Here is a 26,653-nt window from a genome sequence, read left to right as displayed (position 1 = left end):
CTATCACATTGAACAGGACAAGGGTTACTCAAAATCCAAAGTCCCAGGCAGGACATAACTTCTGTTTTCAACCATGATAGACTAAAACCCTACTGGACCATCCCCCAGCAGAAAACAACTTGGACACAATGCAAAAAGCTGAATATACTAGAATGTGAACAGTGGACTCATAGGAAGGGCAAGCTTGCTTGAAGATGAGGAACTCCACTTCAACACAATACAAAAAGCTGAATATACTGGAATGTGAACAGCAGACTGGTAGGAAGGGCAAGCTTACTTGAAGATCAGGAACTCCACAAGAAAATTCCTTTCTCTTTGGCATTTAGCTTGTGGCAAAGTGCAGTCCAGAAGTCAGGCTCAGCAGTACCAAGTGTGCATGTATAAAACTTGTCAGTTATTCTTATCTGGGGAAGCAGAAAAGTGAAGACAGAAAATTTTGAATTCTGAAGAGATTAAGAAATCCCAAGGAAGGAGTCAGGGAGTGGATCCCCAAACTGTCAACCCACATCTCTGAGAGATCCTGAACCACCCAAAACAGAATCACAGCAGCTCAGTTAAAAACAAGATCTGAGCTGAGACCAGAGCTATCTCCAAAAGGGAGAGAGTTTTCAGTTAAAATCTAGCCAGGAAAATTACCTACTAATACAAAGGAAATAACACCCATCAGAGAAGAATAATAGAATCCAGACTCTCTCCTTAACACTCATAAAGTCCATAATACTATCCAAAACTGTCTGACGTATGAAATTCAAGGAGATGGATTGCATACTCTAGAGATCGACCCTGAGACGAATCAGATGTTGAAACTGACAGATAAGGATTTTAACGTGGCTATTATAACTATCCTCAATGAAGTAAAACATGTTTTCAATGAATGAAAATCTCAGGAGACAAATAGAAAATCTCAGCAAAGAAAAAGAAAAAAAGATTTTTAAAACGAAACAAATTCTGAAAATTGAAAATTATAATTTTAGAAATAAAAAATTCACTGAGTGAATTTAACAGCCAAAAAGAAATTACAGAAGAAAAAGTAGGGAACTTGAAGATAGAGCAATAGAAATTATTAAAAGTAAACAACAAAGGGAAAAATTATCTTTAAAAAGTGAGTAGACACACAGAGATTTGCTGCACGTCAGATAATCCAACATGCATGTAAATAACAGAAGTAGAAGAAAAAAAAGGACAAAAAATTTTTGAAGAAAGATTTCCCCAAATTTGATGAAAAACATTTACCAATACAAAATGCTAAATATACAGCAACTAAAATAAACACAAAGAAGTCTACATTATAATAAAACGATTGGAAGTCAAAAAGATAAAGAGAAAAGCTTGAATGCATCAAAAGAAATAACACATCATACACAGGGAAAAGAAGGGCATCTATTATTGAATGAAATATAAAGCCACACATGAATATTCATATGTTGCCTTCAAATATATTACATTTGAATGAGCGTTTCCCGCCACAAAGCAGCTACTAAGCCCAAAAGAAGAAAATGGCACTGAAATTAATAGGGTAATTGAAGCACGAAACAATGACACTAATTCAAGTGATTGGAAGTGAATAAATCTCTCCGACTCCTAAAGATCCAAATCAATTCATATGATGGCGTTTTTTAAAACCTTAAGAGTATTTTGTTGCTAAACTGAGTAGAGGGAAAATTTTGTAAATCAGTAAGGATATCCAATGTGATTAGGGACTGTATGAACCAGCCTCAAACATCTTCAGGGGAAGAATTTCAGCTTATGTTCAAGAAAAAATAATTGGGGGTATGGAAAACTAGAAGGATGAAGAAACCACAAATCAAAAAAGCAACAGATAAATGCCATCCTTTGGCAAATAGATTAAATACTGTTGCTTAGAAAAAGCATGATACATTCAAGCATGAATATTACATGCTTTTCAAAAGAGTTGAAGAATGAAAAGGGAGTGTCTCTTAGCTTCCCTGTTAGTGCAAACTTTTAAATAGGTCTTGGTGATTGGGAATGGCTAAGAATGAGCACAAAGGATTTGGGAACACTTAGACAACCTAGTATTTAAAGTACAGAATCAAAATGGCTATTGTGTCAATCTAGAGTGAAATCCACTAGAGAACAGAGGAGAGTTTCAGTGTCTGGTAGCCTGGAGGATTTCTCCTTTCTCCTTTTGTAAATGCTTCAATAATAGTTCACTCTATTAGAGAACCAAAGTAGTGGGGGGGGGGGGTGGGAAGCGAGATAAGAAGCTAGATAAGAAACAACGAATGAAATCCCCTCGAGTATATTGGATTTAATCAAATTCATTGTAATCTGGCACTTGCTGAACTCATTTCCCAATGATATCCTGAATCAGATCATTTTATTCCTACAAAAATCTGTAATGTCTAGCCAGAGACATATTAATTCAGTAAGAGTCTCAAGAGGAAATGCGAACACTAAATTGTGATGTGAATCTCTAGTGTGGAAAGAAAATTTAAAAAAAGAAGAAGAAAAGCTTTTACACAGTGTTGTGTGAGACCGTGATTCCAAGCTGAAAAATGTAACCTAGCATTCTGGATCAGCTTTTCATTCACTGGTTGTAAGGAGGTTCATATGTATCTTGTTGCTTTTTTTGTACACAAAACACACAATTTCCCATTCTCTGTGTTTCAAGAACAGAGAAAGATTCAAGAGAATGATTCAATATTGTAAAGATGGCAATTTCCTCCAAAGTTATTTACAGATTCTAGCAATTCGAATTAAAATCCCAATAAGGATTTTCTTAATACCTGATGAGCTGAAATGTGGGCATAAAGGGCCGAAAATAACCAAGACCCTTTTTGTGAACAAAAGGAAGGAAACTTTTGAAGTTAAAGTTCTGAAATATAAACATCTTATAAAGATAAGGTTTTAAGCCAAATTTAAATTCTTACAAAGATCTCTAATTACAAGTATGTGATATTGTCACACGGATAGGTAAAACCAATGAAACAAAATAGGGAGCCAGGCAACAGACCCATACAAATGTGGACAGAAGTAACACTGCAGATGCAAGAAGGGAAGGAGAGAAAGGATGATTGACTACATGATGTAGGCAAACACTTTTAAATCTCTAGGAGAAAATATAAAAAGAATATTTTATGACCCCAAGATAGAGAGTGATTTCTTAAACAAGACACAAAAAGCACAAACCATATGGAAAAAAATTTGGTAAATTTAACTGTATCTCAGTTAAGAATTTCCAACCCTAAGAAAGTGGAGGGAAAATGACATCTGTAACACATCATTGAAAGAAAAGATACCCAGAATATATACAGAACTCCTAAAAATCAATTAGGAAACAAAACAAAACACTCCTTAGGTTAAAAAATGAGAATAAACAGAAGAAAAGAGACAAAAAGTCAGCAAACATAACTTGATGTTCAGCCACAATGATTGAGTGAGAAAATGCAAATTAAGGTAAGAAGATACCATAATACACCTATCAGATTAGCAACAAAAACCAAGAGTTGGCGGAAAAGTAGACCAAAGGAAAGATGCACAAATCTATGATCCAACAATTCTAGTCCCAGGTATATATTCTAGAGCAATATTTTTAAATGAAGTGCCAGGACCTGTTAGTGGTTGTGAAATAAATTGAGTGGGTTGAGTACAGTATTTAAAAAGGAATTATTTAAAACATACATAGATTTCCAATCAACAACTTGAATGAATCTCATAAAAACCTAATGTATAGTCAAAATGTTCATTATAGAAGAGTATATACGATATTTGATTTGTAAAAAATTCAAATATAGCAGCTTTATTCATAATAGCCCAGAAGTGGAAACAACCCAAATGTCCCTCAACTGATAGAATATATAAAGTGGTATGTCCATACAGTGGAATATTATTCAGCATTAAAAAGGAATAAAGTACTCATGCTACATCAATAGACCTTGAAAACATAGTAAGTGAAAGAAGCCAATCACAAGGGATCACATGTTGTAGAATTCCGTTTATGTGTAATGTCTAAAATAGGCAAATCTATAGAGACAGAAATTAGATTAGTGAGAGAGTAGGGTGAGCTGGGTGACATGAGGATTGATCACTAATGAGTATTGGTTTCTTTTTGTGGTGATAAAAATGTACTAAAATTGATTGTGATCCTGTTGCATAACTATGAATATACTAAAAACCTTTGCAATGTATACTTTAAATAGGTGAATTGTATGGTATTTGAAGAAAAATTCAAATGCAGCAAAACTAACACACATTTAAGAGATGTACCAGAGTTCTCCAGAGAATAGAAACAAAAAGAAAGAAAGATACTAATTTTAAGGAATTGGCTCATGTGATTGTGCAGGTTTGAAAACCTGAAATCTGTGGAAGGCAGGCTGGCAGGTCGGAGACCCAGGAAAAGTATTATGTTGCAGTCTTGAGTCCAAGGACAATCCGGAGTCAGAATTCCTTTCTTCATGGAGAATCCCATTCTTTTAAGGCCTTCAACAGATTGGATGGCAACCCACATTATGAAGCGTAATCTGCTTTACTCCAAGTCTACTGATTTAAATGTTAATCACATTTGAAAAATATCTCACAGCAATATCTAGACTGGTTTGATCAAGCAACTGGGCACCCTAGCCTAGTGAAGTTGACCCATAAAATTAACCATCACAGGAGGCAAAGTTCTAAACAAAATGAAGAGACTGATTAACACAAAATTCAGTCTAGTGCTATCTCTGGAGAATGGAACAAAGCATTGTGACAAGAAGGGACTCAGGGCTTCAGACTTAATGTTCATGTTCCGTTTCTCAAGGTGGGTGCTGAGTATATGGATATTCATTTTATTAGTAATATTTAAATTAATATATTAGTTTATGGATCATATCTGTTAGTTTATAATATATTTCATGTTTATTAAATATTTTTATTAAAATTTTTCTAATATCTAGTACAAAGGGATAGTAAGTTAGGCACTTTCTATAAATAAACAGATGCATATATGCAACCTTAAATAATGCCTGGCTTTGTAAATATGAAAAGACATCAAAAGCAACCCATGGCCCAAAAAATATCCCATCTCTATCTCTAGATATTTAGTCAACATCTATTATCAACATGGATATTGAGTCTCACTGAAGAGGACTGAGTACAAACCCACATTGAAAATGAGCAAATTAAAAATGCCCTATTAAAATTACCCCAAAATGTTAATGGTTGTGGTGGAGTAGTGAATTATGAGTGTTTTTTTTTACCCCATTTTCAACATTTTTTAAAGTTCTGTAGTAAAATAAACTTTAATAAATCATTGAATTTTAGTCTTTGGCCTTGAAGGACTGATCTAACATTCCACATTCATGTTAAGATATCTCTTACGGCATATTTACCTTGCTTTAAATGTCCCTCCCTGCTTTCTTCTATTCCTCTCTCCTTCTCCCTCACTCTGTCCTTTCTTCCTTATTTCCCTTCCTTCCTTCTTTCTTTCCTTCCTTCTTCTCCTCCCCATTTAAAATATCCAGTACAACATTAAACAGACACAATTCTTATCTTGTTCCTGATCACAGGAGGAACACTCAGTCTTTCACCATTAAGGATGATGTTAGCTGTAGGCTTTTTGTCAATGCTGTTTATTACATTGAGGAAGTTCCCTTCTATTCCTATATACTGAGAATTTTTATGAGGAATGCATGTTGGATTCATAAATGCTTTCTCTGCATTTCTTGAGATGATCATATGGTTTTTCAAGTTTGTTAATAAATCGCATGGATTGATTTTTTCTCATTCTTATTGTTGTAAAATACCTATAACATAAAATTTACTATTTTAAGTGGTATTAAATACATTCATAATGTTGTGCAACTATTACCCATATCCATCTCCATGACTCTTTTATCTTTAAAACTGAAACCTATACCCATTAAACAATAACTCCCCATTTCTCCAACCTCATCCCCTTGGTAACTACTATTCTATTTTGTCTCTGTAATTTTGACTAAGTACCTTATATAAGTTGAATCAATATTTGTCTTTAATGATTAGCTTATTTCACTTAGCATAATGCCCTCAAAGTTAACATGTTGTAGCATGTCAGAATTTCCTCCCTTCTTGAGGCTGAATACTATTCCACTGTATGTATATACCACATTTTGCTTTTCCATTCACTAGTCAGTAGACGCCTGGTTTGCTTCCATATTTTAGCTATTGTGAATAATGCCGCTATGAACATGGGTGCACAAATATCTCTTTGAGACCTTGCTTTCAATTTGTTCAATTTGTTTGGGTATATAGCCAGAAGTAGAAGTGTTAGATTATATGGTAATTATATTTTTAATTTCTTGAAGCACTGTCATACTGTTTTCCACAGCAGCTGTACCATTTTACATTCCCACCAACAGTCCACAATGTTCCAATTTCTCTCCACCCTTGCCAACATTTGTTATTTTCTGTTTTTCTAATAGTGATCCTAATGAGTGTGAAGTGATAAATCTTATAGTTTTGAATTGCATTTCCTAATGATTAGTGATGTTGAGAAACTTTTCATGTGCTTATGGCCATTTGTATATCTTCTTTGGAGAAACGTGTATTCAAAGTCCTTTGCCCATTTTAAAGAAATGATTATATATAAAATTATATAAAATCATATAATTTTTTAGCTTTCTCTTTTGCTACTTCCCATCCTATCTCCCAGCCATGCTCTGTTCATTGTATCTCTCAAGTGTGTCATGCTGTTTCATTCCTTGCTCCTGCAGTTCCACCTACCTGGAATTCCCATCTGTTTCCCCTTCTGTGTTCCTTTTCTTAGTCCATGCTACTCATTTTTCTATTCTTATATTATGAATCAAATTATCTTTTTTCAACTTTTATTTTAAGTTCAGCAGTACATGCGCAGGTTTGTTACACAGGTAAACTTGTTTCATGGGGGGTTTTGATACAGATTATTTCATCATCCAGGTATTTAACCTAGTACCCATTACTTATTTTTCCTGATCCTCACACTCCTCCCACCTTCCATCCTCCAATAGGCCCCAGTGTGTGTCGTTCCCCTCTATGTATCCATGTGTTCTCATCGTTTAGCTCCCACTTATAAGTGAGAACATGTGGTATTTGACTCTCTGTTCCTGCATTAGTTTGCTAATGGTCTCCAGCTCCATCCATGTCCCTGTAAAAGACATTATCTCATTCTTTTTTATGGCTGCATAGTATTCTATGATATATATGTACCACATTTCCTTTACCCAGTCTATTATTGATGGGCATTTAAGTTGATTCCATGTCTTCATTATTGTGAGCAGTGCTGCAAGGAACATACACATCCATGTGTCTTTATGATAGAATGATTTATATTCCTTTGGGTATATAACCAGTAATAGGATTGCCTGATTGAATGTTTTTTCTGTCTTTAGGACTTGGAGGAATTGCCACACTGTCTACCACAATGGTTCAACTAATTTACACTCCCACCAACAGTGTATAAGCATTCTTTTTTTCTCTACAACCTTTCCAGCATGTTATTTCTTGACTTTTTAATAGCCATTCTGATGGTGTGAGATGGTATCTCATTGTGGTTATCCTATAATTGTCAGCCTATTACAGCTGCCCCAGAGGCATTTATTTCCTCCTTTTCTTGGCTGTGGTTTTTACTTGAACTTCTCTAATAATCAGTGATGTTGAGCTTTCCTTCATATGATTGTTGTCCACATCTATACCTTCTTTTGAAAAGTGTCTGTTCATGTCCTTTACCCACTTTTTAGTGGAGTTGTTTGGTTTTTTCCTCTTGTAAATTTGCCTAAGTTCCCTTAGACTCTGGATGTTAGACCCTTGTCAAATGCATAGTTGGCAAAAATTTTCCCCCATTCTGTAAGTTGTCTGATTACTCTATTGATAGTTTCTTTTGCTATGCAGTAGCTCAGTTAATTAGATCCCATTTGTCAATTTTTGCTTTTGTTGCAATTGTTTTTCACATCTTCTTCATGAAATCTTTGCCAGTGCTCATGTCCTGAATGGTATTGCCAAGGTTGTCTTCTAGGGTTTTTAGAGCTTTGGGTTTTACATTTACATTTATAAGCCATCTCGAGTTAATTTTTGTATATGGTGTAAGGAAGGGGTTCAGTTTCAAGCTTCTGCATATGGCTAGCTGGTTATACCAGCACCATTTATTGAATAGAGAATCCTTTCCCTATTGCTTGTTATTGTCAGGTTTGTCAAAGATCGGATAGTTGTAGGTGTGCAGTCTTATTTCTGGGTTCTCTGTTCTGTTCCATTGATCTATGTGTCTGTTTTTGTACTAGTACCATGCTGTTTCGGTTACTCTAGCCCTGTAGGATAGTTTGAAGTTGGGTAGCATGATGCTTCCAGTTTTATTCTTTTTGCTTAGGATTGTCTTGTCTATTTAGGCTCTTTTTTGTTCCATATGAATTTTAAAATAGTTTTTTTCTAGTTCTGTGATGAATCTTGATGGTAGTTTAGGAATAGCATTGGATCTATAAATTGCTTTGGGTATATGGCCATTTAAAAAATATTAATTCTTCCTATCCATGCATGCTACTTATTTTTCAATGCTCAATTCAAAGACATCTCTTTAATGAAACATTTCCTAACTATCTCCACCTCTCTACTTCCTTACTTATGCTCTTTTTCCATCATAAGACATAAAATGACTTATAGTATTTGTGCATTTATATGACACATCTTAGTTATTCACGCATTTCCAGCAACTATATCTTGGCACAGAGTAGGCATTGAGCAAATGTTTGAAGGAATGGGTTAATATAATTTAAGGGATGCATCTATTCTTAAATGAGACATAGAAGTGTAGTTTAAATTTGTATAAACTTGTTTTGAATTGGAAAACATTCTTCTGTAGTAACTATTATATATCTCTTGGATGCAGCCAGAGCATAGACAAAACTTTGACACTGAGATAGTTTAATTTCAGCCTTTCCCACCTCAGTCAGTGCTCTTTTTCTCCCTTAATATTCATTCCCTTCTTAGGACCCAGAGTCCTCAGGCCTACGTATCAGAAATCCATAAAATTTGCTTTGTCACCGAAGAGTCCTATGCTCCAAATTAGGATCCCATTCAGTTCCCTTTATCAAAGCTTCTTATAGTCCATTTCAGTTTAGGTGCTGAGATTTAAAAATCTGATTGAATTAAAAAGATATCATCAAATGTTCCTCTCTCAAGGATTTTCATGTTGAAATTGGCAGAATTGTCAATTCAAGTAAATTTTACATTGTAGGATTTTAGGCTGGATAAGAAAAGTGAGTAAAACAAATCAGATAGTGAAAGAAAGATATTTCAGTACAAAAGAAAGAAGCCTGGATAATTCAGCCAAGATACTCTTTCTGCCAACTATGGCCCAGCAGGACTTCTGAGGGGCTGACCACTTTCTCCCTCTTTTTCCAGGGGAGAAGCATTCAAATATTCAACGCTCAAATGATTGGCATTTAGCAATTTCATAAATGTTTGTTGAATGAAAAAATGAGGCAAGCATTTAAAACTTTTTTACATAAGAAGGAATTGATGATCAAAAAGGTCAAGTTTCCAAGGTCACAAAGAGAATAAGTGACACAAGTGAGATGAAAATTCAGCTCCAAGTGTCAGTTGCTCTTTCAAGCCTATCACAGCTGCCCCAGAGGCATTTATTTCCTCCTTTTCTTGGCTGCTGGAGCCATAGACATCTTGAGAAGCTTTCCTGCAAGAAGTCCTCTGGCCACCTCATAGGCCCTGCCCCCACCAGATTGCACTAAGGGTGACAGTCCAAGAGGTTTTGTTGTCCCAGGAGGAAGTCCCTTGTGCTGGAACAGTATGGCGAGGGGATATGAGAGAAAGTGCTTACTTCTAACTTTATGTAGAATCTGTTGGAACAGTCTACTGGCAGTGGAGACAAAGAGATGTGTGTGTACAACCCTGACTTTCCATTCAGCTGATTTTCCATGGAAAGAGCATTATAAGCAATGAATATTTTAAAATATAATTGGCTTTTATTTTTAAATTAGTTTTTTTTTTCAAATTAACTGTCATAACATCACTCCTATGGGGGGGGGGAACATTCAAATTTACATTACTGATTTCTGAAGAACTTATGAAACAAATCTGTTAGTAAGATGGGGACTTAACTTTTCCCAGGCTTCCCCTCCACTGCCCCCCAGCCATAATTACAATGATCTTCTACTGTTGCATACCCTGTTATGACCTTAATATTCTCAGTCACTAAATGAGCACTCTAAATTAAAAGTTTTAAATAGGTGCTTTGTAAGTTATGTGGTTGGGAAACCCTTGATTTCATCTACAGAACAGGTTGTAGTTATTTCAAGAGAACTCCGTGGAGCCGATTTCATTATAATGTCATTAGAGATCATACAGGTTTAGATGCTTCATCATTGAAAAAATAGACTCAGATAAGCTGTTGACTTTAGGTAACTGTATTTGTTTGTCCTCATGCTGTGAATAAAGACATATCTGAGATTGGGTAATTTATAAAGAAAAAGAGGTTTAGTGGACTCACAGTTCCACATGGCTGGGGAGGCTTCACAATCATGGTGGAAGGCAAAGGAGGAGCAAAGACACATCTTACATGGCTGCAGGCAAGGGAGCATGTGCAGGGGAAGTGCCCTTTATAAAACCATCAGATCTTGTGAGACTTATTCACTATCACGAGACCAGCATGGGAAAAACCTGCCCCCATGATTCAATTACCTCCCACAACACGTGGGGATTATGGGAGCTATAATTCAATATAAAATTTGGGTGGGGACACAGCCAGACCATATCAGTAACAGAAGGAAAATAAGACAGAAATGTGGTTGCCTAGCTTTAAACTCCCTCTGTTTGCAGTGAAGTGAACAAATGATAACTATCAAACCAAGTTTGGCTAAGGAGTGAGGATTTTAGAATTGAAAGATGAGTGGGACATAGTTCAAGAAAGGGAAACAAGGAAGACAGAACAACATGGAGATTGTCTCCATGAAACCTTTCTAACAGTCCCATCACTACCTCCCCTGTGGAAATGACCACACCTTCCTCTATCCCTTCACTGTTGCTGGTACATCTGTTATGGTACTTCTAACAGATGTTTAACTGTCAGCCTCCCCTATAAGACTGTGAGCCCTTTGAAAGTGGGAACAATTCCTGAAAATGGATGGAGGGGAAGGAAATGTCTGTAGGCCATTAGATATAAAAATATGAAGATTAGAGAAGAGATTAGAGCAGAAGACATAGATTTTGAGGATATAACCCCAGAAGACCATATGGAGTGGGAAGACTAGCACACTGTAGGGAGGCACACAGTGAAGGGGCTTGGCTCAGAGACAAGTAGTATCAGAGGAGATTTAGGATGGGAGATTATGTAACTGAGGTCCAGGAAGGTGAGAACTGAAGAGTTCACTGAATCCGCCAATGCTGAGGCCATCTGTTGGTTTTGCAGAACAGTGGGGAGGGCTGACGCCTTACTGCACTGTGATGGGAAAGATGGGAGATGAAGAAGTGGAGAATACAAGTATAGATCTCTCTTCCAAGGAGCTTGGTCAAGCAAAGGGATTGCTAGAAGAAGACACAAGATTTTTTAAAAGTTTTTTTTCCTTTTTCTTTTTTTTTTGCAGATAAGAGAAGATTGACCAAGTATTTAGCTTCAGAGAAAGGAGCTGACAGAGATCAATTGAAGATTCAGTAGAGAGTGGAATAATAGAGAAAAATCACAGGCTCGAAAGGGAGGCCTCTCTTTCTAGGTGGTGATATACTTCAAAAGACAGTGGGGAAGACGTCTAATAGTTGCTGAGAAGGATTGATAACAACTAATAAAAAGACTATGGGGCAGACCTGAGGGTGAGTTGGGATTGGAGATCATTAATGTTCACTGGCACCAAAACATCCTGCGTACTTATCCATCAAAGGCTACACAATATATCTTCAAAAGTAAATTTCCGGCCAAGCATGGTGGCTGATGCCTGTAATTGCATCACTTTGGGAGGCCAAGGTGGGCAGATCACTTGAGCCCAGGAGTTCCAGACCAGCCTGGACAAAATGGTGAAAACCCGTCTCTACAAAAAAAAAAAAAATATATATATATATATATATATGTATATATATATATATATACACACAAAAAAAAAAAAATTAGCTGAGCGTGGTGATGGACACCTGTGGTCCCAGCTACTCGGGAGGCTGAGGTGGGAGGATTGCTTGAGCCCAGGAGGTCGAGGCTGCAGTGAGCTATGATGGTGCCACTGCACTCCAGCCCCAGCAACAGAGTGAGGCCCTGTCTCAAAAAAAAAAAAAAAAAAAAAAAAAAAAAAAAAAAAAAAAAGTGAATCTCCTTTCTTTGGCGGTGAGTGTATGCCAGCAGTTTCATTTTATGTACTAATTGTGTTCTTCCTTCACCCCTTCGTTTCTTTCTTATCTCTTCTCTACTCTCCAACATGCGCGAATTTTCCCTTTGTTACTCTGTCCTATTGGCTAATTATGGAAAAGGAAAACCAGCTAAGTGAATCTACTCTTTCACAGCCCTCCTGTGAGGAGGCTTACTGGATTCACAGTAAAGTGAGGCTTCAGGACAGTGTCTACCAAGGGCATTCTTTTATTTTGGGAGGTCTGATCTGGCTCCAAAATTCTCCAAGTCTTAAAACTTTGTGTTACTGGGTGTCTACTCAGTCAAGAATGAATTTCAGAAGCTGAATGTATAAGAAAATACAGACATGCTGCCTTTGTGGTGGTTGAACAAGTGTTTATCATAATCGTGAATAGTTGGGGAGACTTTTCATTTTAGAACTCTACTCAGTCAATAGGTGCATTATGAAAACTGGATACATTGCATCACTGTGAAGGGCTTCAGTCTGCGGTTTGCAAAAGCAGAATAAATTTTCTTGGGGTTGTACCGTTATGTACACACACACACACACTCACACGCCCATTGGCAGACAGGGCCACACCTCACGGCTCTGGGGAAGGCCACAGACCTCAGCTGTACGAGCGGAGCCTGGACTAGAGGAACTTTCCGCAAGACTCAGGGCACAGAGCCCCACGGCCACTACTGCCTGCGGGCCGGAGGCGGAGGGGAGCGCCGGCGGCTGCAGGTACGCTGCGCACCCACATTAGGGCCTGGGCGGTGCAGCGGCGGCGGGAGGGTCCTGGGAACCGCAGCCGCCAGAGCCAGTGTGTGAGCCGGCCGGCCCCGGCAAGCCGCATCCCCCGGCCGCCCCTCGTAGCCTCCTTGCTCCCTGGCAGCCGCCGCCTCCCTCAGGCAGCCCAGCCGGGCGCTCGCGGCAGGACCTCCCCGCAGCCCGCCTCGGCCCGGAACATGGCTGCGCGCCCTGCCGCCACCCTCGCCTGGTCGCTACTGCTCCTCTCCTCAGCCCTGCTCCGCGAAGGCTGCCGAGCGCGCTTCGCTGCCGAGCCGGACTCGGAGGACGACGGAGAGGAGCCGGTGGTTTTCCCGGAGTCGCCCCTGCAGAGCCCCACGGTGCTCGTGGCGGTCCTCGCCCGCAACGCGGCGCACACGCTGCCGCACTTCCTCGGCTGCCTGGAGCGGCTGGACTACCCCAAGAGCAGGATGGCCATCTGGTGAGCGCTCACGGGCCCCGGGCCGCCGCGGCGGGAAGCGGGGGCGGCCTGCCCAGACCGGACAGCTCCCGGAGCAGCCGCTGCAGGGAGCCGCGGGGGGGGGGGGGTCACGCGGGAAATCTGGCGCACACACCCCCTCGCTGCCCGCGCCGCTGGCAGGCGAATCGGACGGTCGGGCTGAGGAGGGACGCGCGGGTCAGTGTGCGCAGGGGGTGCTGATGGGGAGAACCGACCCGCTGGAGCTCTGGAGGGTAGCCTGCGAATTGGGCGGCTTTGTCCCACAAGGGGAATGGGGGACACCCCTCAAGGAGGCTTTCAGTTCCCTCCCTTTCAAATCTTGAGGTTTCCTCTTTCCCCACCTCATACTGCTAGCCCTGACATGAGGGGATACGGTGCCTGTCGCCGTATTCCCCTGTAGACGCGACAGATGGAACGTAACTGCGGTTGGCCAGGGGTTCCATAGTGGCTAGGGCGCCGGAGTGCGCTGCTCTGACTTCCCGGTGCCAGGCTTCTGCTCCAGGCTGGAAATGTGCTTCCAGCTCTCCCAGGGGGACCTGGACCTAGGGGTGGAGATTGGGCGGGGCCCGCGGAGAGTGCCCAACCATGGCACCACCTGGGCCTGGTCTCCTGAGAGCGCTCCGCGCTGTCCCTGCCAGTGCGTCGGGGTTCCATGTCCTGGGGAGCGACGAAGACGCCCTGGGAAAGATAAACAGCCAAGTTTTGTCCCCGGAGGAAAGAAGCTTGGACTTGGTCTCTGTGTCTGCTGCGGGGAGGGCCAGGGGATCAGTGCGGGTGGCTGCCCGCCCCACCTTGTAGAACTTGGTCGTCTCGCACCTTTTATAAACGCGAGGATCAAAGGGCGAGAAGTTAGTTGGTGGCGAGGCAAGCCGCTGAGGAGCTTGTGGAGGACGAGGAGGTGGACGCTGGCCAGGGGAGATGGGCTGTCAGGTACTCAGACAAGAAGACTCTGGCCCCCTGAGGAAGACAGAGCCCAGGTGACTCTGTCTTGTGTTGATAAAGGGAGCTGTTCTCAGTCGAGACAAATCCTTAAAGCAGCGGTTGGGCAAAGAGAGGAAGAGGACTAAAAGCAGCAGCTAAAATTGGCAGCCTCAGAGTACCTGGTGGGAGAGGTGCAAAGGTGCAAAAGCAAACATGTGATATAGTACAGCACTGTGCTGTACACTGCTTTACTATACACCCTGCCATACGTGACTGCCTCGCGGAGAAGGGCATATTACGTGGAAAGAGAGCACTGGGACAGCCAGGCTTTAAAAGAGAAGGAATATTTTTTTTTTAACCACTTCAGTACCAAAATAAATTCACACATATCAGTTACCTTAGTTGTTTTTTTTTAAAAGAGATATTTTAAAATATGGTTTTGATCTTTATGCACGATTTAGTTTTTTAAAACGTTACAGTATTTACCATAAGAAGTTGGTGAGTGGTGAAGCAGGTGTCAGGCACATGTTTTCCTACCCGATTTTGAGACATTACCTCTTTTTATCATACAGTAAACTTTTAAGAGGATACTATGATGTTTATTTTGCAAGGAAGAGACAAGACTTGCATCAGTTCAGTAAGTCACTTAAAGTCACAGAATTAGTACATGGTGAAACTGGAATTTGAACCCAAGCATATCCCTAAAGGGCACTAAAGGCAGGGAACATGATATAAACAAAATTTAAATCAACCTGTAATCCACAAATTAGGAGACTTGACTTGTTTATCACTAGTCTGATATGTGATTTGGGGCTGGTTGCTTGGAATCCATAGACATCAGTTTCCTCATCAATAAAACAAGGAAGTTGGAATAAATGATTTCAAAAATTCTTTATGACTCTTGAATTCCATAGATTCTGCAATATAATTAGGATCAACCAGCATCAATGTACATCCTAAGTTCCCTGTAAGTTCCAGATAGTATGGACACGGGTGTCTTATTTAGATGAGAGAATTCCAGTTCTGCATAGACCTTTGAAATCTGTTTTCCTTTATGTCCAGCATTGGCAGGTTAAGCAAGAAGTACAAGGCCATGCTTAACATCAGTCATTGAAGACTCTTCTTTGAACAATCTTGGTTCTGTGTTTAAAACATTGTATAATTCTTTAGGTAACAATAATACAAATCCCAGTTTCGAAATAGTCCTTTTCAGCTCACAAAGGAGCTGTAAAGAACCTTTGGAAATAACTTTCATGTACTGTTATCTCATTTGATTCTTACTATCATTCTGTGAAGAAATAAAATAATCTCTATTTCCCAGAAGAAGAAATGTGTTTAAAGTAATTGACTTACTCAAAATTACATTTATTTATAAATTCCACACGTCATAATAAGAGCTCATGGTTCTTCTAAGAACTTTACATTCATTTTCTAGTTTAAGCTTCCAAATGACCCTATCAGATATGCACTGTTGTTATACCACTTTACAGGTGAGAGAACTGAGGTACAGAGAGACTGTATAAGCACATTCTTCTAATGCATTTTTAAAATAAGAACCAGCCAGGTCAGGGCTGAAAAAAAATGTATTTAGATATGTGTGGTTTTTACAGATAAATATGATTCATTTTATTGGGCAGTGTAAGGTGATCTGAATGGCTTTTAAAGGGTTTGGGGAAGAACCAAATGATTTATAAATCAGATTGGGGCAGTTGTATGGATATGGATGGCTCCTTGATGAGTTGACACTTAGTTTGAACTAAGTTTTGAAGGAAGAGTAAAAATCAACTAAAACCTGGGAAAGAAGGATGGCTCTAGAAAAAGGGATCAGCAAGGCAAAAACAAACAAAAAAGATGATAGGGCATCAACCAGAGTTTTCTTTCAGGGAGTTGAAGTGGGTGGCAGGTCTAATGACTGCAAGTCTACAGATGGATTGTATTGTACCATAGAATCTCTCTGGAAATGCTGACTTCTGGTCTGGCCCTAGCGGAACATTTGGCTGGGAAGTTTATGGGATATAACACTGATGGGAGGTGGTACCTCAGTTTAGGATGTTACAACTTTGAGGTGCTTCTGCCAATTGCTTGCCTCTAGTTTCTCATTCCCAAGCTCTATGCAACATTCCAAGGTACCAAACTGATTAGTATCCATTCTGCAAAGTCAGCACATGCTGATGTCGAAAATGGCTGTGAGCTACCCAGAACTTTATAAAATAGAACTGCAGTGAATACAGAGCCACACGGAGTTCAGCTTCCTCTGAATCTGATCTCAATAACTCACTCTGTGCAGACTCACTCTTCTCATTCATCCACCCACGGGCTAGAGGAGCATCTGATTTCTGTCCTAGGTGGGTCAGTGAGAGACCTGGCTTATTGATCACATTCAGACTCCCCTGTTATGTGATCATTTTTCTCACTTTAAGTTCTGGACCAGATCTGCACTGCACATACAGGTAAAATGAGTATCATCAAATCGACCTGGAAGATCCTGCTGTTAAAGAATGTCTGCAATTATCTCAGTTAGCATCAAGTTTATTCAGATTAGTCTGAACAAAGGAAAATTTATATTTTATAGATACTTTGTACAAGCAAAAAGGAAAGCTATTTACATTTACCTGTCTGATCTCAAAGTCCACCAAACTAATTGTTTTCCTTCAAATATCACAATCCTGTGATAAGAACCTAAGGAAGATATCTATCTCATGTGTCCTAAAACCTGCACTAAGTTTTAGGGAATTGGCAATATGCTGAGGTGAAGGGAACTGTGAGGCATTGCGACAAGTGGCAGTGTACTTCAGTGGGTTATCCTTAATTCAGTGGAGCCGTGAGCAAGTGGCCTTAGCAACAGAGGGAAGGCTGACCTTATCTCCCTTAAACCTATGATTAGGGAGAGTGGGGCCAAGTACCATGAGAGTGAAAACTGAAGCATGGCACAGGGAAAAACATTTGCCCCAAATGAAACATTAAGTTTCTCTTTTGGAGAGCCTGCTGTTGCTTGTGGGAAGACAGTTGGGATTCACAGAGCCTGTGCAGGCACAAGGCAGTAACTGCTATGTAATTATAGAAAGATCTGGGCATTTTGTTTGGTAGAGTTTTGAAAAGTAACATACTAAATTGGGAACCACTTTATGGATTTTTAAATAAAGAGATGAGCTTCTGTTGACATAAACATAAACAGTGATGAGCTGGGGGATGATCCTAACATTTTGCATACTACTTTATTTCTGCATTGTTTGGGGATTATCTTGAATTTATCTCCACATTTTAATGTCTAATCAGTAGCATTTTCATAACTGTTTAACTAGAAATGCTAATATACTTTGTGTTTATAAAATGTTCCAAACTATTATCAGTGACATTTTTCAGCACCAGTGGTAAGAATGGTGTCATATTTTATCATTACAATCTTGACATTAAATATTGTATGTTATCCCTACAGATAGAAGTCTTGGTTTATGACTGAAAAAGCAGATGATGCCTTAGTCCCCTTCTCTCTGTTCATCTATTTTCCTCACCTTTTTCTTCCTTTCCTCATTTTCCCAATCTGGTAGTTTAGCGTGGAGGGCATCAACCAGAGTTGGAGGAAGAAATATACAAGCTTAGGGTCAGATAGACTAGAGCGCAAATCTGTGTGTTTGTGGGCACATCAGTAAACTTCTAAGACATGATTGCCTTGTCTTCAAATAACTGATAGTAACACCTGTCGCAAAGAGTTATTGTTACAAGTAAATGATACAAGGTATGCACAATGTCTTTTACATAAATGCTACTAAGTCAATGATAGTTGCTATTTCTTTTCAATCTTTTCCTTTTTCTCCTATCTCCTTTACCTTTACCTGTCAAAATCAAGATTTTAAAAAATCTTCAAATGGAAATTCGTTTAGTTTCTTCTTTCCAACAACAACAACAACAAAATATTAGTATAGAAAACTAACATTTACCTGGATGCAGTGGCTCATGCCTGTAATTCTAGCACTTTGGGAGGCCGAGGTGGGCAGATTTCTTAAGCCAAGGAGTTCAAGACCAGCCTGGGCAACATGGTGAAACGCCATCTCTACAAGAAATGCAAAAATTATCCAGGCACGATGGCATGCACCTGTAGTCCCAGCTACTTGGAAGACTGAGGTGGGTGGATTGCTTGAACCCAGGAGGTGGAGGTTGCAGCAAGCCGAGATTGAGCCGCTATACTCCATCCTGGGCAACACAGCAAGACCCTGTCTCAAAAAAAAAGAAAAGAAAAGAAAAAAGGGAAGGGAAGGGAAAAAGAAGAAGGAAGGAAAGAAGGAAAGAAGGAAGGAAGGAAGGAAGGAAGGAAGGAAGGAAGGAAGGAAGGAAGGAAGGAAGGAAGGAAGAAGGGAAGGAAGGAAGGATACATTCATGGAGGCACTGTTCTAAACATTTGGGTGTCAAAACTGATTTACTCCAGAGAACAACCCTAGGTGGGAGATGCCATTACATTCTACTCTATTATTTTACACAGAAGGAAACTGAGGCACAGAGAATATAAATAACTTGCCTGAGGTCACTAGGCTAATGCATGGTGGAGCCAGGATGTGACCCAGGCAGCTAATGTTGCAGACCGAGTATAGATGGTCTGCTTAAGATCATGAAAAGACCAATTAGTTCTAGTTTTTGCTTCTGTCAGTTGACCCAACTTGGAAAGATAAGAACGCTAGTGTTTCTTTCAAATAAGAATTGTCATTTCCACTTGAATGATGCAAGGGTCTCAGTGGTTCTCTTCCGCTGTCTTGATAATTTCATCACTTAGTTCAGGCACTTTTTAGTGAACTCTAATCTGTTTTGGTATATTTCGTAGGGACAAATTACGACTAAAATGTGAGTTATACATAATAGACAGGTCACTTGCTGTGATCATAGCTACATAACAGTAGAAAGAAATTTCTCAAGTATTATTAGTGGCAAATGATTAAGGCGGCGCTGATCATATATGTATTGGCTACATTTTCAGTTTGCAATGGTAAAATAGAGGTTCCATTTTTCAGCCTTTTTAATCAGTAGTCTTAGATTTGGTTGTCCCCTGAATTCAGCTTAATTCCAAATGATTGAAGAAATTATCAATCCTCCCTGCAACCTCCAATTTCAAAACATGACTGGACCTGAGAATAGTTCCTTTTGGTAAAAACTGAAGCGACTAATAAATGTCACCAATCCTGTTGTTCCAATTATGACAACTTAACTGCAGAATTAGAAAGGATACCTAAATTGCCCTGGTTTTATTACATTGAGTTCCATGACGAGGGATCTAAAGCACAGGGCAGTGAAGAGATTTCCATGGTGATTATGGAATGAGATAACTGATTTCTAGATTTTTAATCCTGTGTAGCTGTTTTAATGCTGATTATTTTATCATGAATATTCTTTTTGGTTTAAAGGAGCATGGGGAGTATTTTAAGCAGAGTTTGGTTTTCCCAGATTTGTTTTAGCTCCTTTATCCAAGTGATTATGCCAGGGAGTTTCTTTGTGACTCCAAATACATAAGCATGTGCTTCTTAGGTTCCTTTTGCTTGTCTGTCTTTGGTGGTCATAGGCATGAACAATGAATGCCTTGTAACTGAGAAGGCTGCTGGTCGTCCCTTGGTTCTTTTTCCAACACTTAAACGTGCACATGGGTCATATTGCTGTGTGGCACCATCTCCAAGTCTGTGGCACAGTATAGTAGGACCATTATAAGGCTTATATAGGACTATAGTAGGACAATAATAAGGCTTGTTTCTGCACATTTCTTGACATAGCATAACAACATACCGTAAAGTCTGAAAGAAAATCATTAGCCTATGGTATGGCCACTACACCTATTCCCCAGTTACCATATCATGAAGAACTTTTACTGTATGTGTTTAAATTATGGCTATTATTCATCAGGAATTACAAAACGTATGTATTGTATGTTTTGACATTTTTATTTCAAAAGACTGACTTGTTCATTTAATTGCATTTAATTGATATGTTGTCAGCCTATCAAAAATTGTTAATTTTTTAAAATCTGAAGCCCTTAGGGTCTTTGTGGGTTTTTAATAGTAATTCAGTTATTTTAAGAATTTGCTCTTCTGGCTTTTTAAAATGGAAAAGTAATATACTTGCATAATAAATTTTTTTAAAAAGTATGGTTGGGAATATAACAAAAATTAAATCTCCCGTCTACTCTGTACCACCTGCCAGTAACCAATGTTAACACTTTCTTGTGTATTTTTCAAGAAACCTTCTATACATGTACATATATCCTTTTCATTTTATCCCAAATATGAGTGTTTTACATATCCAATTCTGGATAAGTGTGATATGTTAAAATCTATCTCTCTATCCTATGTTCTTTAAACACTGCCAGCCTACCTACAGCCATGACCTGGGTGGCACAGTAAAAGCCAGCTTCATATAACACCTGTTCCAGGCAGGTACTCTGAAGGCCTCTCTGATAACACTCATCCTGCTCTCTTGTCCTTGTCTCTCTGGCCTCTAGAAGGTCTGGCCCTAATAAAAAAAACTTTCTGATGAGGAATAATATTCATCCAAAAGTTCATTTATCATAAATGTGTAACTTGATAACTTTTCACACACAAAACATGCCATCTAACCAGCACCTGACCTTGCCAGGCCTGGATTCATACATAGCAACTATTGTTGGAGCTGAGTAGCTGCTGTCCCCTGGATTTTGTCCAGGCAGCCCAGTCCCCATCAGACACACACTGTGTGCACTTGCAGTTAGTCCTCGCTGTCTTTCTTTGACTTGACTTGCCTGACCCCTGTTGGCATTTGGGTGGTGACCTTTGCTCCCACCCCAGGCTGCTGAAGGAACCCCAGGACCCAAGCAGTAACTGCTTTGGGGAACCAGCAGGCTTGGCAAGCTGCCAGCAAGTGACCTAGTGGTAAAAGGATCAAGATTGTATTACTTCTCCCTTAGCTCTCTACTCCTCTGGTAGGAAAGCTGTGCATTAATGTTCGTAAAAATAGAAAAGAAGCTCATTATAGGTAATAATTGAAAAGTCAGTCAGAATATAAATAGAGTGGCTGTAATTAATTTGCTGAAACTTTCTGTAGTTCAGATCCATGAAAATGCAGCATTTGTGGTCGGTGGCATTAGCCAAGCCTCCTGCATGAATTAAACCTCAGATTTGGCTGCAGGGCATTTCTTTTCCTCTTTAGGAGCACCATACAGAAATCCTTTCAGAGTTAGTCTTTGAATAATAGCTCCATGATATCCTGCCAGGGCTGACTTTGTAAAACGTGTTTCACTTAATTGAAGCAACAATTATTATTTTAGTTGTGTGTCAAATTCAGCAAGCTAAGGCCTGTCCCCTGACTTGTTGGTTTAACTGATAAGATTTTGTTCCTCTGCAAACATAATGCAAAATAATCTCCTTCCCTCCAGTGTTTTCTGATTAGTGTTTGAAGACATCTTAGAAGATATGTCTTTCAGAAACACAAATAATAACATAAATAATGATCTTGGAATAGTGATCTTGGGCTGTATGCCCCCAAGAGTATGGTAGAAGATGAATCCTGGGACGAGCTGCTGAGCTGAAGCATTTTCATAAGTACCTGATTTCATTCACACATTGGCTTTATTGGAATAGTTCATTACCTCCAGGTTGAATCACTTCAAGGCCTATTGAGGGATACATCAGGCTGCAGAGAGGAGGTTCCTTACATAGAGCTTTCTGCATTTGGACTGCCAAGCCCAAAGTGCGTACAATTGCTGCCAAGAGGGAAGTAGGACTCCTTCTTTCCAGCCCCTTTTCTTTCTGAGAGTGATTGTATATGTTTTGGAGATGAGGCGGGCAGTGGTGAAGGCAAGTATCTTATTCTCACAAGAGAGAGAGAGACATAACTCTAAGACAGGAGGGTCTATGGAGGTACATTGATTGGTGTTCTCCCTGAAAGCCATATTAAGTGAGAAATTGCTGTTTTTTAGAGTCTTGGGAAAGGTAGAATTTTCTAGAGACTAACAGTGGAACTTAAATTCTTGGGATAGTTGTGAAAAATGTGGTTGTAGACATTTGGGGCCATGGCATTCCCGACACAGAGTCCCTTGCTGGACTAATAGACTGCTTTTTAGTTTCTTGGTTGCCAGCCAGCCCCATAATCCTGTCTCAGCTCCACACACCACAGTGATTATGGTTTACACCCGCCAAGATAGTGGAAAGTTGCTGCCAAGCGGAATCAGGATTTTTCATGTCATCACTGCACCAATGAACAGTAAGCTTGTATGTAGCTCCCACGCCACTGCTTTCCCTGTGCTAGAAACAGGTTGGGCAGTAGAGCATTCCGACAGTCAGACCATGTCTTGTGTTGCAAATGGGTTTTGTGGAATTGGCATGTAAGGCTTGAAACAGCCAGCATACAAAAATATTTTAGAAAAGTACAAGCCTCTTCTCTGTCTTTCCTCAATCTTGTTAGATTTTAATAAGATTTACTGGGTACATTGGTTTCCATTGTAGGCTTTTTATTTAGCAAGACAAACTATGGATTTCTAAAACAATGGATTTTAAAAGTGTTAGGTACTTTCTTTTATTTATTCCACCATCATTGATTGTCTGTGTGGATAAATCCAGGTGATCACATTGAAATTAGTAATTGAGGTGGCCTACAAGTGACTTGTCGCCATTGGTCTAGTTCATTGGCCATGAATGGACATGGTCCTTACCATTGTTCTGCCAACACTTTAGTATAAAGCTGCTGGATTCAATAGTGTTTCCCAAATACAGGTTCAGAGGCCAGTTGCATCACAATGCCTGGAGCATTTGTTAGATACACGGATTTCTGGGGCCCACTTTGGTCACATTCATCAGATGGTCCACAGCGGGGGCCTAGGAATTGGTGTGTTAAGCATGTACACAAGTGACTTGGATGCACTTCTTCTTGGTTTGGGAACTGCAGAAGATGAGCTCCTAGACGGCTATGTATGCACTTAAAGTACAGATCATGGGGTTTTCAGAGTTTGGAAAGTTGGCATACTCTGGAATATTCTAAACTCCAGATTCCAGATGCTTAAACCATCAAAAAGACCAAGGGGTTTTCTTATTCAGAGAAGTCGTAATGTACAGGATTATACAGGAGAAACCCAGCCAGGCATGCATCATTTGTGTTATTATTATTATTATTATTAAGTCAAGCACATATGTTCTGTCTCTAATAGTAGCAATTTTTTAAAAGGATTTTTTAAAAGACGGTGCCCCAAATGTTTTGCCCACTGTATGAAGCTCCTTGCACTGGGACTCAGTATAAAACGGCACTCTGTCACACTCTTTCCTCAGTGTATCTTACACAATGAGTTCATTGCCTTTAGTATTGCAGAAGAAAAAATACCTATTAATGAACATCTTTTAATAGAGTACAGGGAAATCAGACCAGTGCATTTCCTTAAACTAAATAGAATTCATTTGAGCCACTTTAGTCCCCATGTTCCCTAATCTTGGTTTCTTTGTTTCTCATATTTAATTTTCTTTGATTTTTCCCGTTGGCATGCCATTAAAAACTCCTCCCCTCATTTGTGACAAATGTAAACAGTCTACTAAATTAGCCTGTTTTTAGTAGCTGGCAGTTCAGCCTTAATTACATGATATTACAGAGTCCCTAAGCCTGGTGTCTTCACTAGCTATGAACTCAAAATATGGCGTTTTAGAAATTCACACAGTTCTGTTCTGCTATACAGAGGATTGTTCTGAGTTTGCTGCTGCTGCATAACAAATATTTTTTAAGGAGTTGATATGGCAGCATTATTATAACTGCATGTACAGCAACCTCCTGTGGGAAATATTGCAACTTAGTTGTTAAATCTTATACTGTTCCATATCCTATTTTCTTGTGTTGTTTTGGTGGCAGGGCAGAAATTCTACAATAAAGGTTCTTAAGTGTATGCATCCACTTTATTTTTGTATCTTTTTTCCTTCTCAAAAATGTGAACTGCATACCACAGCTTAGCACATCCCATCAAGAAAACAACAATCACCTAGGGATGAAGTGAGGCTGGTGGCAGTGGGGTCCCCAGGACAGTTGCCTCTAGCCAAAAGCATCCTCTTTCATTTTTCCCTAGTGTGAAAATATGCTATCTGTGTTGTCCTGTGAAAGGTCTTGGAAGCATTGCTCATGCTGGGCTGCTTTGAACAAGTCACTTACTATCTCCGGGCCTCAGTTTCCTGTCCTGTAACATAAAGTAAATGGGCTAAAATTGTGGTTTTCAAATGCAGCCGCCTATTGGAATCATTTGATGATCCAGGTCAATTGACATATTTTGAAAACTTCCCAGAGGGTGGTAATATGCAGTCTTGCTTGAAAATCTCTGGATGAGATGTTCTCTGAGTCCTTTCCTAACCTAACACTTTCCTCTTCATGGAGGTAACCATATCTGAAGAATGTTCACATAACTGCATACTCGATGCTTCCTGGACCCTCAGCCCAACTTTAGATCTCTGTGGGGTGGTCTTAAAAACTCTTTTTCTAGGAAGCTCGTGGTATTTTATCCTATTGAATACTGTGCCAAAGGTGTTTGCTAAGAGTGTTGTCTCCTTGGGAAGGCATGTGCTTGATGATGACTGAACTCCCAAGGAACGTGGCAACATGAGAGCTAGCCTTGCAAGGGCATATATTGGACCTTCTTATGAAGGAGCTGTGTGCACCAGGTAGAGAAGCAGCAGCTGCCCAGGAGGTCCTTCTTTTAGCACACAGATGGCTGCCTCTTCGCTAAGGGAGCTGCATATATCAAGGCTTCTTCTGAGCACATCTAGCCAGGCTCTGGCCAGCTCAGGATTCCTTCCTACAGTATGTGTTTTGGTGTGTTGCCCAGCTTTGCTTTTAGGTTTCCTATTTCATACTGGTGTAGGGCCTCTAATCATCTCTGGGTATTGAATTTCTGATGTTACTTCTAATGGCTTTGGAGTTTAGCTTCTTTTGTTTCCAGATTTGCATAAACAGTGCTGCCTTTGTCCCCTGGTCTTGACACAACTTCAAAGCTTTGATGGGCATCAAAGACACACTGGATCCTCATTTCTTAGACATCAGATTGCAGCAGTGCCAGCAGGTGACTGAAGGTTATAGCCCCACTTCTGGACCAGTTTTCTGTCTCTCAGTCAGAGATTAGGTTACATTCTGCCAAGTCCTCTGACAATGGTTCTGAATCTTAACAGCTTTCATAAGGCCTGTGCAAATACCGTTGAACTAAAGGGGAACTGCTGGTGTTTGTCTAAAGTGGAAAGGGCAGTAACTCCCTAATATTTGCTGAACTCTCCTCACCCTGAGAGGCAGATTATTAAGTGTACCTCTGGAAAGCATGGAACCTCCAAGTCCATTGGCCAGACTTTGCTACTGATAATCGTCTTATGAGAGCCAAGACCTCATTTTCCCATGCATCTTATCAAAATAACAGCAGTACTAGAACTATCAGTTAACTATGCGGGGATTGTCAGTATGTTGGATATATAGAGGCCAGTTTTGATAACAGGTCAGCTTGGTCCAATCATGCAACAAACCCTTGAGCTCTATCTCTGTCTCTATGTTGCCTGATAGTTGTATGTTTAGAGAACAGAGCCTAATTTTTATCTCTGCTCAGGAAAAAAAAAAAAAAACCAAAACGGTTAGGCTGGGTGTGGCTAACAGGTGGATTTAGCTCACACCTGTAATCCCAGCACTTTGGGAGGCCGAGGCAGGCAGATCACCTAAGGTCAGGAGTTCGAGACCAGCCTGACCAACATGGTGAAACCCCATCTCTACTAAAATACAAAAATTAGCCGGGCATGGTGACAGGCACCTGTAATCTCAGCTACTCGGGAGGCTGAGGCAGGAGAATCGCTTGAACCCAGGAGGTGAAGGTTGCAGTGAGCCGAGATCATGCCAGTCTACTCCAGCCTGGGCAACAGAGTAAGACTGTTTAAAAAAAAAAAAAAAAAAGAAAAGAAAAAGAAAAAAGCTGAAAGGTATTCGGCAACATCCCATACAGAGCATTCCAGTACCAGTAATATCTGATTTCTTAACTGCTCTTTTGCATTATCTATGTCATGTACCACTGTATTTTCAGATTTTCTTCAATTATTTGCCTTGCTGTCCTCACCTATACAATGAGGGTTGCATAGACTGATCTTTAAAGACTTTTCTAGCCACCACATGCTGTGTATTTGAAGTTCCACCGCTAATGCCATGACAAATGAAACAACTCACTCTATTGCCACATTATTTAAGATGGCATTTTGAGCTTTTTTCCTTTATTTTT

The 26,653-nt window shown here is 39.9% G+C and overlaps 1 protein-coding gene across 2 annotated transcripts in view; it reads left to right on the top strand.

The window, feature by feature from the left end:
* Nucleotides 1-12,654: 12,654 nt before the first annotated feature.
* LOC105484573 (collagen beta(1-O)galactosyltransferase 2) overlaps nt 12,655-26,653 on the top strand; it is a 102,961-nt gene continuing 88,962 nt past the window's right edge. Inside the window, exon 1 of one of the 2 annotated variants that reach the window (XM_024793700.2) lies at nt 12,655-13,010. In XM_024793700.2, coding sequence (XP_024649468.2) covers nt 12,817-13,010 — 194 coding nt within the window. In that variant the 5' untranslated portion in view covers nt 12,655-12,816. Of the gene's footprint in view, nt 13,498-26,653 lie in introns of both variants that reach the window. The other variant, XM_011746339.3, reaches the window with a different exon arrangement.

The sequence above is a fragment of the Macaca nemestrina genome, chromosome 1, assembly GCF_043159975.1.
Source record: "Macaca nemestrina isolate mMacNem1 chromosome 1, mMacNem.hap1, whole genome shotgun sequence".
NCBI classification, from domain to species: Eukaryota; Metazoa; Chordata; class Mammalia; order Primates; family Cercopithecidae; genus Macaca; species Macaca nemestrina.
This window is presented reverse-complemented; position numbering and strand designations above follow the sequence as displayed.